Source organism: Lontra canadensis, unplaced genomic scaffold (genome assembly GCF_010015895.1).
Source record: "Lontra canadensis isolate GAN:19392208 unplaced genomic scaffold, GSC_riverotter_1.0 scaffold234, whole genome shotgun sequence".
In the NCBI taxonomy this organism is placed as follows: Eukaryota; Metazoa; Chordata; class Mammalia; order Carnivora; family Mustelidae; genus Lontra; species Lontra canadensis.
Genome location: NW_022631228.1, coordinates 16,993 through 31,366, shown reverse-complemented (window position 1 = coordinate 31,366; position 14,374 = coordinate 16,993). Strand labels below are relative to the sequence as shown.

General features: G+C 37.1%; 1 protein-coding gene across 1 annotated transcript in view; it reads left to right on the top strand.

The window, feature by feature from the left end:
• IL33 (interleukin 33) overlaps positions 1-11,397 on the top strand; it is a 46,144-nt gene extending 34,747 nt beyond the window's left edge. Inside the window, exons 3-8 of the mRNA XM_032849600.1 lie at positions 3,563-3,688; positions 4,230-4,355; positions 7,483-7,590; positions 8,124-8,174; positions 9,157-9,254; positions 10,592-11,397. Of these exons, the coding sequence (XP_032705491.1) occupies positions 3,563-3,688; positions 4,230-4,355; positions 7,483-7,590; positions 8,124-8,174; positions 9,157-9,254; positions 10,592-10,792 (710 nt within the window). The 3' untranslated portion in view covers positions 10,793-11,397. The remainder of the gene's footprint in view (positions 1-3,562; positions 3,689-4,229; positions 4,356-7,482; positions 7,591-8,123; positions 8,175-9,156; positions 9,255-10,591) is intronic.
• The last annotated feature ends 2,977 nt before the right edge of the window (positions 11,398-14,374 follow it).

The following is a 14,374-nucleotide window of genomic DNA, read 5'->3' as shown; positions in this document are numbered from 1 at the left end:
CCGTCCAAAACCTATGAGATATGGCAAAAGAGGTCCTAAGGGGGAAGTACATAGCCATCCAAGCCTCACTCAAAAAAATTGAAAAATCCTGAATACACCAACTCTCTTTACACTTTAAAGAACTGGAAAATCAACAACAAATTAAGCCAACCCTACACACAAAATATTAGAGCAGAGATCAATGAGTTAGAAACTAGAGATACAGTAGAACACATCAACAAAACTAGAAGCTGGTTCTCTGAAAGATTTAATAAGATTGATAAACCACTGGCCAAACAAATCCAAAAGAAAAGAGAGAGGACCCAAGTTAATAAAATTATGGATGAAAGGAGATAGATCACAGCTAACATCAAGGAAATAGAAACAATCTTCAGAAATTACTATCAATAGTTATATGCCAATAAGTTAAGCAACCTAGAAGAAATGGATACATTTCTGGAAACACATAAACTTCCAAAACTGAAACAGGAAGAAATTGACAACCTGAATAGACCAATATCTAGTAACAATATTGAAGCAGTGATCAAAAACCTTTCAAAAAATAAAAATCCAGGACCTGAAGGATTCCCTGTGGAATTTTACCAAACATTCAAAGAAGAAATAATACCTATTCTCCTGAAGCTGTTTCAAAAATGGAAACGGTAAGAAAACTTCCAGACTCTTTCTATGAAGCCAGCATTACCTTAATCCCCAAACCAGGCAAAGACCCCATCAAAAAGGAGAATTTCAGACCAATATCCCTGATGAATATGGATGTCAAGATCCTCAACAAGATCCTAGCTAATAGGATCCAACAGTACATTAATAATGTACATTAATAATCATTATTAATTATAATTAATAATTAAATCATAACCAAATGGGATTCATCCCTGGGATGCAAGGGTAGCTCAGCATTTGCAAGTCAATCAACGTGATGGAACAAATCAATACGAGAAGAGAGAAGAACCACATGGTTCCCTCAATTGATTCAGAAAAAGCATTTGACAAAATACAGCATCCTTTCATGATTAAAACTCTTCAGAGTATAGATATAGAGGAAATATTCCTCAACTTCATAAATCCATCTATGAAAAACCCACAATGAATATTATTCTTAATGAGGAAAAGATGAGAGCCTTCCCATTGAGATCAGGAAAATGACAAGGATGCCCACTCTCATCACTGTTGTTCAATATAGTACTAGAAGTTCTAGCAACAGCAATCAAACAACAAAAGGAAATAAAATGTATTTAAATTGGCAAAGAAGAAGTCGAACTTTCTCTCTTCACAATGACATGATACTTTATATGGAAAACCCAAAGGATTCCACCCCCAAATTACTAGAATTTATACAGCAATTCAGTAATGTGGCAGGATGCAAAATCAATGCTCAAAAGTCAGTTCCCTTCCTATACACTAACAAAGAAACTATAGAAAGGGAAATTAGAGAATTGATTTCACTTACTATAGCACCAAAAACAATAAGATGCCTTGGAATAAACCTAACCAAAGAGGTAAATGATCTGTACTCAAGAAACTATAGAACACTCATGAAAGAAACTGAAGAAGACACAAAGAGATGGAAAAACTTCCTTGCTCATGGGAAGAACAAACCTTGTTAAAATGTCTATTCTACCCAGAGCAATCTATACTTTTATGCCATCCTGATCAAAATTCCAGATCAAAAATGGGAATTTTTCAAAGTGAAGGAACAAACAATCCTAAAATTTGTATGGAACCAGAAAAGACCCTTAATCACTAAGGAAGTGTTGAAAAAGAAAAAACAAAGCTGGGGGCATCATGTTGTCTGATATCAAGCTTTATTACAAAGCTGTGATCACCAAGACGGCATAGTACTGGGACAAAAACAGACACATAGACCAATGGAACAGAGTTAAGAGTCCAGATAAGGATCCGCATCTCTATGGTCAAGTAATCTTTGACAAAGCAGAAAAAAATATCCAGTGGAAAGAAGACGGCCTCTTCAATAAATGGTGCTAGGAAAATTAGGCAGCTTAGTATAGAAGAATAAAACTTGACCATTCTCTTACACCATACACAAAGGTAAACAAAATGAATGATAGAACTCAAATTGAGAGAGGAATCCATCAAAATCTTAGAGAAGAACATAGGCAGTAACTTCTTCGACATTGGCCACAGCAACTTCTCTCAAGACATGTCTCCAAAGGCAAAGGAAACAAAAGTGAAAATGAATTTTTGGGACTTCATCAAGATAAAAAGCTTCTGCACAGCAAAGGAAACAGTCAACAAAGCAAGAGGCAGCCCATGGAATGGTAAAAGATATTTGCAAATGACACTGCAGACAAAGGGCTCATATATAAGGTCTACGAAGAACTCCTCAAACTCAACACCCCAAAACCAGATAATCATGTAAAAAAATGGTCAGAAAACATGAACAGACACTTCTCCAAAGAAGACATACAAATGTCTAGTATACACATGAAAAATGTTCATCATTAGCCATCAGGAAGATTCAAATCAAAACCACATTGAGATACTACCTTACACCAGTTAGAATGGTCTAAATTAACAGAAGAGGAAACAACAAGTGTCGAAGAGTATGTTGAGAATGGGTAACCGTCTTACACTGATGGTGAGAATGAAAGTTGGTGCAGCGTCTTTGGAAAACAGTGTGGAGATTCCTTATGAAATTAAAAATAGAGCTACCCTATGACCCTGCAATTGCACTACTGGGTTTTTACCCCAAAGATACAGATGTAGTGAAAAGAAGGGCCATATATACCCTGATGTTCATAGCAGCAATGTCCACAATAGCCAAACTGTGGAAAGAACCAATATGCCCTTCAATGGATGAGAGGATAAAGATATAGTTCATATATACAATGGAATATTATGCAGCCATCAGAAAGGATGAATACCCAACTTTTGTATCAACATGGACGGGTCTGGAGGACATTAGGCTAAGTAAACTAAGTCATTCAGAGAGAATCAATTATCATATGGTTTCACTTACTTGTGGAGCATTAGAAATAGCATGGAGGAGACTAGGAGAAGTAAATTAAAAGTGAATTGTGGGAAATGGTGGGGGGGCGCAGGGAGAGGAACCATGAGATATTGTGGACTCTGAGAAACAAACTGAGGGTTTGGGAGGGTAGGGGAGTTGGGGGATGCGTGAGCCTGATGGTAGGTAGTAAGGAGGGCACATATTGCATGGAGCACTGGGTGTGGTGCATAAAAAATGAATCTTGGAACACTGAAGAAATAAAATTAAATTTTAAAAAAGATACTATAGATGTTTTTAAACAAATAGATGTGCTTTTTTAAATACTTTATTTATTTGTCAGAGAGGGAGCATGAACAAACAAGAGGAGCAGAGGACAGAGGGAGAAGCAAGTTCCCCGATGAGCAGGGAACATGATGCAGGATTCAATCCCTGGGATCATGACCTGAGCCAAAGGCAGATACTTAACCAACTGAGCCATCCAGGCATCCCACTACTATAGACCTTTGGTTGCTTTCTTGGTCTCCTACATTCAGTGCTTGTAAATGGACAAAAATGGATGGAATGAAATGGTATCAAAATTTTTCAATTGTTTAGAATCCCAACAGAAAGCTGAAGAAGTTTGCCAGATGTATTTTATGCAGCTGCGCTCTGGCCTTATCATAGAAAAGACGGCCTGTTATTTTAGGAAAGAAATCACCAAAAGGCATTCACCAAGAACAGGTAAGAGGAAACTACATTTCCTGGTAACTCTTCAATATAGTAATGGGTTTCTCTCTGCCCTTATTTACCGCATAGTGGATGTATAATTTTTTCCCTTGAGCAAATTTTCCTTCTGAAAAAAAGTAAGGATGTTGAATTACTTTCTAGCCATTTTCAAAAGGACATATAAAACTTTTTATAGCATGGGAGAAATGGTATTGTTACAATATTAAGTGAAAACAGATGATATAAAAATTATAAATATGTTTACAGTATTTTAAGTTTTTTTTTTTATTTAAAGGAATTAAACTAAAATGTTAATAGCAGGTTTTGGGGTGTTGATTCCATGAGTAACTCGTTTTCTTCCACCTGGGCTCCAACGGGTATGCCCTACTGGGGTATAAGTGTGCCAGGAGGTATTGATCCTTCAAACTATAGGGCAGCTAAAGCCCTGGTATCAGTCCCAGCAATCAGCTTTGACTGGGAATCCTCAAAGAGGAGTAAAGAAGTTTGGGCAGAGCGGGTACTGACAGCCCACTCCTACTCTCTCCCTGTCCTCCAGGTGGAAAGTACAAAGAGCAACATCTGGTATTCACTGCTTGTCATCAGCAGCTAAAGGAAGACTTTGACTGTGATGTACCTAGGGCCCAGAAATGTTTTAGGGCAACTAATTTTCCAAGTATCCAAGGTATGACTGGTGCTGAGGGTGGTGTGGGTGTGAGGAGGAAGGAAAGACACAGGATCAGGGCCACTCTAGGAAGCAGCTCCAAGTCAATGCCTACCTGTGTAACAGAAACTTCTGTCCATTTGCAGCCCACAAATCTATTCAGTGGTATTCAAACTAGGTACAGAGTAGCTGCTCTAACAATGAATGTACATCTTATAGTTAGCCCTCCATTATTATTTTGAAATACTTGTTATGAATTGGAATCCCATATCATTATTCCTGGAGAAAATAAGTTATCCTTTGGGGAAAAAATCCCCACATTCCCCTCCCCCAAATTCCAACATTGACAATGAAAGAAAATTAAGAACTATTATATTTTTAAAATATAATTTCAACTCCTAAAAATTTTAAATGTTTTTTCAAATGGATTTAAGTATCACCTACTCATGCAAATAAAGTCCAAATTGATGGTGACCATCAAGAAGTGAAGAGATCATTACGAAAATTTGGCCAGGAGTTGCACGTTGCCATTTTAAGCATAATCCTGATATAAATGTCTTTAAGTTCCCAGAAGCATACTGAATTTTCTCATTCATTAAGTATCTTTTTTATATATTTTTTTTATTTTTTCTATTTCTTTTCAGTGTTCCAGAATTCATTGTTTATGCACCACACCCAGTGTTCCATGCAATACATGCCCTCCATAATAACCACCACCAGGCTCACCCAACTTCCCACCCCCACTCCCCTCCAAAACCATCAGTTTGCTTCTCAGAGTCCATAGTGTCTCATAGTTCATCTCCCCCTCCAATTTCCCCCAACTCCCTTCTCTCCATCTCCGCATGTCCTCCATGTTATTCTTTATGCTCCACAAATAAGTGAAACCATATGATCATTGATTCTGCTTGACTTATTTCACTCAGGATAATCTCTTCCAGTCCTGTCCATGTTGCTACAAAAGTTGGGTATTCATCCTTTTTGATGGAGGCATAATACTCCATAGTATATATGGACCATATCTTCTTTACCCATTCATCTGTTGAAAGGCATCTTGGTTCTTTCCACAGTTTGGTGACTGTGGCCATTGCTGCTATGAACATTGGGATACAGATGGCCCTTCTTTTCACTACATCTGTATCTTTGGGGTAAATACCTAGCAGTGCAATTGCAGGGTCATAGGGAATCTCTATATTTAATTTCTTAAGGAATCTCCACACTGTTTTCCAAAATGGCTGCACCAACTTGAATTCCCACCAACATTCTCCCACACATGTTATTTACTGTTTTGTTAATTTTGGCCATTCTAACTGGTGTAGTGGTATCTCAATGTGGTTTTATTTGAATCTCCCTGATGGCTCATGATGATGAACATTTTTTCATGTGTCTGTTGGTCATTTGTATGTCTCCTTTGGAGAAGTGTCTGTTCATGTTTTCTGCCCTTTTTTGACATGATTATCTGTTTTGTGTGTGTTGAGTTTGAGGAGTTCTTTATAGATCTTGGATATCAGCCCTTTGTCTGTACTGTCATTTGTGAATATCTTCTCCCATTCCGTTGGTTGCCTCTTTGTTTTGTTGACTGCTTCCTTTGCTGTGCAGAAGCTCTTGACCTTGATGAAGTCCCAAAAGTTCATTTTCGCTTTTGTTTCCTTTGCCTTTGGAGACATATCTTGAAAGAAGTTTCTGTGGCTGATATCAAAGAAGTTACTGCCTATGTTCTCCTCTAGGATTCTGATGGATTCCTGCCTCATGATGATGTATTTTATCCATTCTCAGTTTATCCTTGTGTATGGTGTAATAGAATGGTTGAGTTTCATTCTTGTACATATAGCTGTCCAATTTTCCCAGCACCATTTATTGAAGATACTTTTTTCCACTACATATTTTTTCCTGCTTTGTTGAAGATTATTTGACCACAGAGTTGAGGGTCCATATCTGGGCTCTCTACTCTGTTCCACTGGTCTATGTGTCTGTTTTTGTGCCAGTACCATGCTGTCTTGGTGATCACAGCTTTGTAGTAAAGCTTAAAATCAGGCAACATAATGACCCCAGTTTTAAGTCATTTTATTTAAGAAGTTCATGTACAGACTCAATATTTAACATTCTTCTGTTTTGTACTTTATTTTTCTTGGCACAATGCTATAACATAAAGAAAACATAATATTTTTTTTTCTCAAGACCAACATAAATGGTCCCTAATTCTACACCAGTTTACACCAGCATGCCATAGAAATACTTTAATTTTCTATGTGTGCTGGGCCATTTTTTTTTAAGTTGGGAATACTGTTCTAAGTGTCTCTGCTATTTAGCCAGAGGACAGAATGGCACTCACACTCTCCAGGATTGTTGGAAGTCTTTGAATAACTCCACACCTTACAGATTGGTATCCATTTAACCATGTCTATCAAAATACAGTCTCCTTGTCCACAGTCCCCATGACCATAAGAAACAAGGAAACAGAGGTGTCCTTAGGCAAAGTCTGTCACTTTTCCAGCTTCTTTCTTTCCACCAAATCCCCCCCTAAACACACTAACATGACCTCCTATGGTTTTCAACCAAGAGACTAGCATCTCTAATCCCATTCAAGTGGTACACCTTACCCTTTGAGCTACATTAAGCTTGCACCCAACTTTTGTATCAACATGAACAGGACTAGAAGAGACTATGCCGAGTGAAATAAGTCAAGCAGAGAAAACCAATTATCATATGGTTTCATTTATTTGTGGAGCATAAGAAATAACACAGAGGACATGGTAGAAGGAGAGGAGAAGGGAGTTGAGGGAAATTGGAGGGCGAGATGAACCCTAAGAGACTATGGACTCTGAAAAACAATCTGAGCATTTTGAAGGGGCTGGGGGTGGGAGGTTGGAGGAGCTTCGTGGTGGGTATTATGGAGGGCACATATGCATGGAGCACTGGGTGTGGTGCATAAACAGTGAATTCTGTTCACTGAAAAGAAATAAAATAAAATAAAAATCTTGCACCAAAGGCTTTTATCTATCTAATGGTGGTGGGAAAAGTGCAGCTCAAATTGAAAAGAAAAACAAAAATCAAAAACCTTTAAGGAAGCATTTCCTTTTGATTGCTGAAAGATTGTTCATGGGAACAAGTGTGTTTGAATTTTTAATGACAAACTTTTCACTTGTTACAGAACATTCTGCTTCCCTGAGCACATACAATGACCAATCTATTACTTTCGTTTTTGAGGATGGAGGTTATGAGATCTATGTAGAAGACTTGAGAAAAGACCAAGAGAAAGGTAGAATATTTCTTTTGTCTATAATGATATAATGCTGACTAGTAAAGAAAAAATAAATTTATCAAGGGGTGCCTGGATCGCTCAGACAGTTAAGTGTTCAAACCTTGATTTCAGCTCAGGTCATTGATCTCAGGGTCTTGAGATCAAGCCCCATATCAGGCTCTCACTAGGTGTGAAGCCTAATTAAGATTCTCTCTCTCCTTCTCCTCCTGCTCTTGCCCCTCCAACTGCACCTCCCCCTAATAATAATAATAATAATAATAAATTTACCAAACCATAAACAGTGGACTACTTCAGACATAGCGAATAAATTCCATGCTGTGTGCTAACTCCAATGCATTGGCAGCAGGTGCCTAAATACACTAAGTTGAGGAGAATTTAGAAGTTTTTAGGCCTTTCTTAAAATCAAAAAAGTTTTGCTTTTATTGATATGTAACAAAAGAGGATATTTTCTGCTGTTAGGTATATGTTGAAATTGAAATCTTTTGATAAAACTGTATCTCACCAAAAGGATTTTATGTATTCTCTTTCAGATAAGGTGCTATTCCGTTATTATGATTCCCAATCCCCCACTCATGGAACAGGTAATTTGGAGGGCTGGGCAGTTGTAGTGCTTTCATTCTTGAATTTGGGGGTAAGAACAAATCCAAAAATGCTCCATGAAAAAGACAGTCTCAGAAGGTTCTCTCCAGCCCACACTCATGGCAAAATCTTAGATTCTTACAGGATTTATTCCACCCATCCATTGCAGAATAATAGTGGCTTAAGCTACACAAAACTTTATTTTTATCTTAGCCAGGGCTGGAATAACAGCTCTGTTCAACAAGTTGTACAAGGACCAAGCTCCTTCTCTGTGACTCTGCCAACATCCACATGGTTCAAGATTACTTGCTACCATGACAATGCCCAATCAGCAGGACAAAGGAAGACATGACATATGAATTCTCTTTCCCTTTAAGGACAAAACTTTAAGTTGTAACCAACACTTCCATTCACCTCATATTTGTCAAAACTTAGTCACATTGCTACACTTTATTATAAGAAAACAGACTGGGAAATATTCTATTATACAAGGAGGGTGGTTGGATATTGGGAAACTACTATCAGTGGCTTTGCATGCAGATAGGGAAACTGACACCCAGACAAATACCCAATAGAGTCACAATTCTACAAATAGAAAGCAAATAAGGAAGCTAAGGAGTTTAAAATTACCCCCAAATAATGGGGTGATTTTACTAAGTTTAATTTAATTTAATGGGGTAATTTTGCTAATTTTACTAAATGGGGTAATAACTAAGGAGCTTAAAATTACCCCAAATTGTCCAATAACTCTTTAGGAAATTAAACTTAATCCCACATTGCCCAGTGATTCTTTAGTTTCACTTGGGTACAAATACTTCTAAAAGACATGTAGGTTAATGAAACAATTATTTTACATCATATCTTGGACTCTTTTCCTATGTGTTAAATTCATTTAAATTAAAATGAGCTAAATTCTTAACTTTATAATTTAGATTTTTCCATTTTTTATTACTCTTTAAATTTACTTTTTTCTTTAATTGCAAGGTGATGGTGTTGATGGCCAGACATTATTGGTAAACCTGAGCCCTACAAAAGACAAAGACTTTTTGCTGCATGCCAACAACAAGGAACACTCTGTGGAGGTAAAAGAAATATGCACTTAACTGTCATAACTAACTCCACTCACTTGTGCAAATTTGGGTGTCTAGCATATTTCAAAGAAGTTTTGCTTCTGCTATTGTACCTAAGACACAATCAGTTACTGCTAATAACTTGCTTCTGGAGTAGGAAAGGGAGATAAATGGCATGTATAGCCTTGCTACAGAAAGTCTGTTCTCTGCCAGGAGTGCACCTGGGAGTGTGTTAGCTATGCAGAACTTCAGGTTTCCTCACAATTAAAGCAGAATCATAATTTTAGCAAATCTCCAGGAGATTCATAAGCACATTGAAGTTTGAGAAGCACTGTTATATACAATGATCTCAAATCCTTTCCATTTTACTTTAGGAACTACTTTGTTCTTCCAGGAAGTGTTCCTGATAAAATATAGTTTTCTTAGGCAAATGTAAAAACAATTTTACACTCTGACCCTGCTAAAGGAAAAGTCATAAATGTTTCCATATGCCAAGATTTACTTTACAATGTTGTTACAAAAAAATGCAAATGGCAGTATAATATAGGTCATGGTGAAAATTTATAAACATCTTCAGGAACAAACAAGCCAAAGATAGAGACCAGAAAGAAAACATAAAGAGTATAATATAGATGACAAATGACATAAATACAAAATTATGAATCTAACTAATACAGTCATATAAGGTATTATCATAAACACTGGATGGTAGCCAGCATCTTTCTTAACAAACATTCCTAAATGTATATAAGAGTGTTGGATGTATATAACTACTCAGTGATAAGAGCTGACCCCATACAGAGCTCTGTTACATGCCAAATACTGTGCTAAATGTTTTACAAGAAGTCATCCTTTAGTTATTGCAGTAATTCCATAATAGAGTTGTTTTATTAGTCAAATATTACTACAATACAAACCATCCCTAACACTTATTGGCCTAAAATAATAATCACTTACATCATTCACATATGTGCTGGTAAGTTGTTGGTTCACAACAGAAAACTGATTAGACTAAAAAATTGAGGTTTGAGAAGTAAAGCAATGTGCACACGTCTCAGAAATAGTACATGGCAAAAGTCAGGCACAAATCCTGAGCTGCTACATCTAAATCCAGTCACTCTAAGCTATGTTTCTCAACTATCAATGAATCAAATCAGACACCCCCCCCCCACTTTAGCCCTCTACCCATTTCTTCCTACTACACCTGCCACTCCCATCCCCTACTTAGTAAGCATCCTTGCTAGAAATACTAGTTATAATTATTCCCTTTTAGTTTCTATTACAGGGAGGTAAGGTTGATTTTGGACTTCCCACTTACATGCTGGTTGCTTGCTTTCTTTTTTCCTCAGCTACAAAAATGTGAAAACCAATTGCCAGACCAGGCCTTCTTCCGCCTTCATAGGAAGTCTTCTAAATGTGTTTCTTTTGAATGTAAGAATAATCCTGGAGTGTTTATAGGAGTAAAGGATAATCACCTTGCTCTAATTAAAGTAGGGGACCCAACTGAGGATTCAAAGAGTATAGAGAATACCATATTTAAGCTTTCTTAAACTTCATGTGATGAAAAACTGTGGAGCCTGGGTTGGGTAACCCAAATAGCCAGTGCCGGAGAAATGTTGAGAGATAAAGAAAGAGCCAGACAATGTTTAAGGGAATGAAGGGTACTTGGTATGCTATGGAATATTTTTTTTATTATTTGTAAAAATATGTTTATAATATATTCTGTCTGTTTTTTACTACCCTTTGTCTCACTACATATTCAAGCGTGTATTGTTACATAGACCTCAGAAAATATACAACCTGACTTCTACTTTTTTCTACTTTCAGCCCAGAAAGCTTGATATTTAGAGCTGATATCTTTGGGGAGAAGCAAGGGCCTTAATACAAGTTTCATTTTAGACAGGGACCCATTTTAAAAAGCTACATAGAGACATAATTTTCCCTGTCCAAACAACAAATTCAAACCTTAGAGCTGTTGGTGAAAAGACAATCAGATCTACTTAGACTGACCATTTCACAAATGGAATAAAACACCAAATTTGTTTGAAGATGCCCAAAACCAGGACACCTGCTTGGCTCAGCTGGTTAGCTGATGCCTTTGGCTTAAGTCATGAACCCAGGGTCCTGGGATCAAGTCCTGCTTCAGACTCCCTGCTCAGCCAGGAGCCTGCTTCTTGCTTTGCCTGCCACTCCCCCTGCTTATGCGCTCACTCTCTCCCGCTCTCTCTCTCCCTTTCTGACAAATAAATAAATAAATAAAATCTTAAAAAAAAGGCCCAAAACTTCAGACACATTGATAGGTAGGCAGATAATATGAGAAAAGAGAAAGGTAGTTGAAAAATTAGTTATTTGTAAAGTAGTCTAGTATTTGTAAAGTAAATAATTTTACATCTAATTATTTCATTTTAAAAATGCTGATTCTTATAGAATGAGGTAAATTTAGCAGGGCATTCTTTTTTTTTTTAATCTTTTTTTTTAATTTATTTTCAGCATAACAGTATTCATTGCTTTTGTACCACACCCAGTGCTCCATGCAATCCGTGCCCTCTCTAATACAAAGTAAAATAAATTTTAGTTCAGACGTATAATTGAAATCTTTGGGAATATGTAACAAACTAAGTACCATGGTGAGGCCACAAGTCCTTTAATCTACTAGAGCCTAGATGGGACACAGAATTAACATTATAATATCAATAACTGACTATTCCTTATGTTTGTGTTATACAATGTCCTTCTGACATTAAGCTCCAGGGACCTATGACCTGATATACATGTCACCCTGGACAAAATTTCTTCTAATCCTTTCTTCCCATGTGTACAGTGTTTTCCTTGCCCAGCTTCCTGATTAGCATGCCTACTATGGAATGTTTTTATGACTTTTCTTCTTTCTTTTGACCAACTGTGCTCTTGATATACATTTTGTGACCCCTGAGCTTCATTCCATATTACCTAACCTCTGGATGGCAACATCTTTTTCTACTTTGTCTACCTGGTGTAGAATTTCACATAAGCATAATGATGGCATTATATTTTATTAAACACCTTTGCGTTTTACATTACTAAGGTAGCAAAATTTATACTTGACTATATAATAAAATTTTTCAACCACTAAAGCAATAAATTTTGCTTACTTTAAGGCGTCAAATTCTACTATAACTTTTTCATAGGTTTAATACTGACAATAAATGCTAAAACTAATAATAGTACCTATGAAGTACAACTTTTTCTGAAAGTGTAGGCTTTTAATTTTCTAATTTGTTGAGATCTATTGGATAAAATGCTGGTGGAACATAAGATTAAAAAGGCTAAGAATTACTGTGTGAAGGTAAACAATGTAAACAACAATATATCTTTCATTACATTGTCAGCTTTATTATGGAGACAAAAATAAAGCAGAATATATATCATCTTTTCTGAAAAACACTGTGTTAATAATATGCAGCTGTATGATATACTTAATATGATTGTTTTAAAAAACCTAATATATCTATTACATTGTTTAAGTTCTTGAATAAACTGTATTTTTTAAAAACTGTGTGAGGCCATAGTGGTTTTTTTTTTTTAATAAATTTTATTTTTTATAAACATATATTTTTTTTCCCCAGGGGTACAGGTCTGTGAATCGCCAGGTTTAAACACTTCACCGCACTCATCATAGCACATACCCTCCCCAATGTCCATAATAACCCCACCCCCCCAACCCCCCTCCCCCCAGCAACCCTCAGTTTGTTTTGTGAGATTAAGAGTCACTTATGGTTTATCTCCCTCCCAATCCCATCTTTTTTCATTTATTCTTCTCCTACCCCCTTAACCCCCCATGTTGCATCTCCTCTCCCTCATATCAGGGAGATCATATGATAGTTGTCTTTCTCCGATTGGCTTATTTCACTAAGCATGATACCCTCTAGTTCCATCCACGTCGTCTCAAAAGGCAAGATTTCATTTCTTTTGATGGCTGCATAGTATTCCATTGTGTATATATACCACATCTTCTTTATCCATTCGTCTATTGATGGACATCTAGGTTCTTTCCATAGTTTGGCTATTGTAGACATAGCTGCTATAAACATTCGGGTGCACGTGCCCCTTCGGATCACTACGTTTGTATCTTTAGGGTAAATACCCAGCAGTGCAATTGCTGGGTCATAGGGTAGTTCTATTTTCAACATTTTGAGGAACCTCCATGCTGTTTTCCAGAGTGGTTGCTCCAGCTTGCATTCCCACCAACAGTGTAGGAGGGTTCCCCTTTCTCTGCATCCTCGCCAGCATCTGTCATTTCTGGACTTGTTAATTTTAGCCATTCTGACTGGTGTGAGGTGGTATCTCATTGTGGTTTTGATTTGTATTTCCCTGATGCCGAGTGATATGGAGCACTTTTTCATGTGTCTGTTGGCCATCTGGATGTCTTCTTTGCAGAAATGTCTGTTCATGTCTTCTGCCCATTTCTTGATTGGATTATTTGTTCTTTGGGTGTTGAGTTTGCTAAGTTCGTTATAGATTCTGGACACTAGCCCCTTATCTGATAGGTTGTTTGCAAATATCTTCTCCCATTCTGTCAGTAGTCTTTTGGTTTTGTTAACTGTTTCCTTTGGTATGCAAAAGCTTTTGATCTTGATAAAATCCCAATAGTTCATTTTTGCCCTTGCTTCCCTTGCCTTTGGCGATGTTCCTAGGAAGATGTTGCTGCGGCTGAGGTCGAAGAGGTTGCTGCCTGTGTTCTCCTCAAGGATTTGGATGGATTCCTTTCTCACATTGAGGTCCTTCATCCATTTTGAGTCTATTTTCGTGTGTGGTGTAAGGAAGTGATCCAATTTCATTTTTCTGCATGTGGCTATCCAATTTTCCCAACACCATTTATTGAAGAGGCTGTCTTTTTTCCATTGGACATTCTTTCATGCTTTGTCGAAGATTAGTGTTGACCATAGAGTTGAGGGTCTATTTCTGGGCTCTCTATTCTGTTCCATTGATCTATGTGTCTGTTTTTGTGCCAGTACCATGCTGTCTTGATGATGACAGCTTTGTAATAGAGCTTGAAGTCCGGAATTGTGATGCCACCAACTCTGGCTTTCTTTTTCAATATTCCTTTGGCTATTCAAGGTCTTTTCTGGTTCCATATAAATTTTAGGATTATT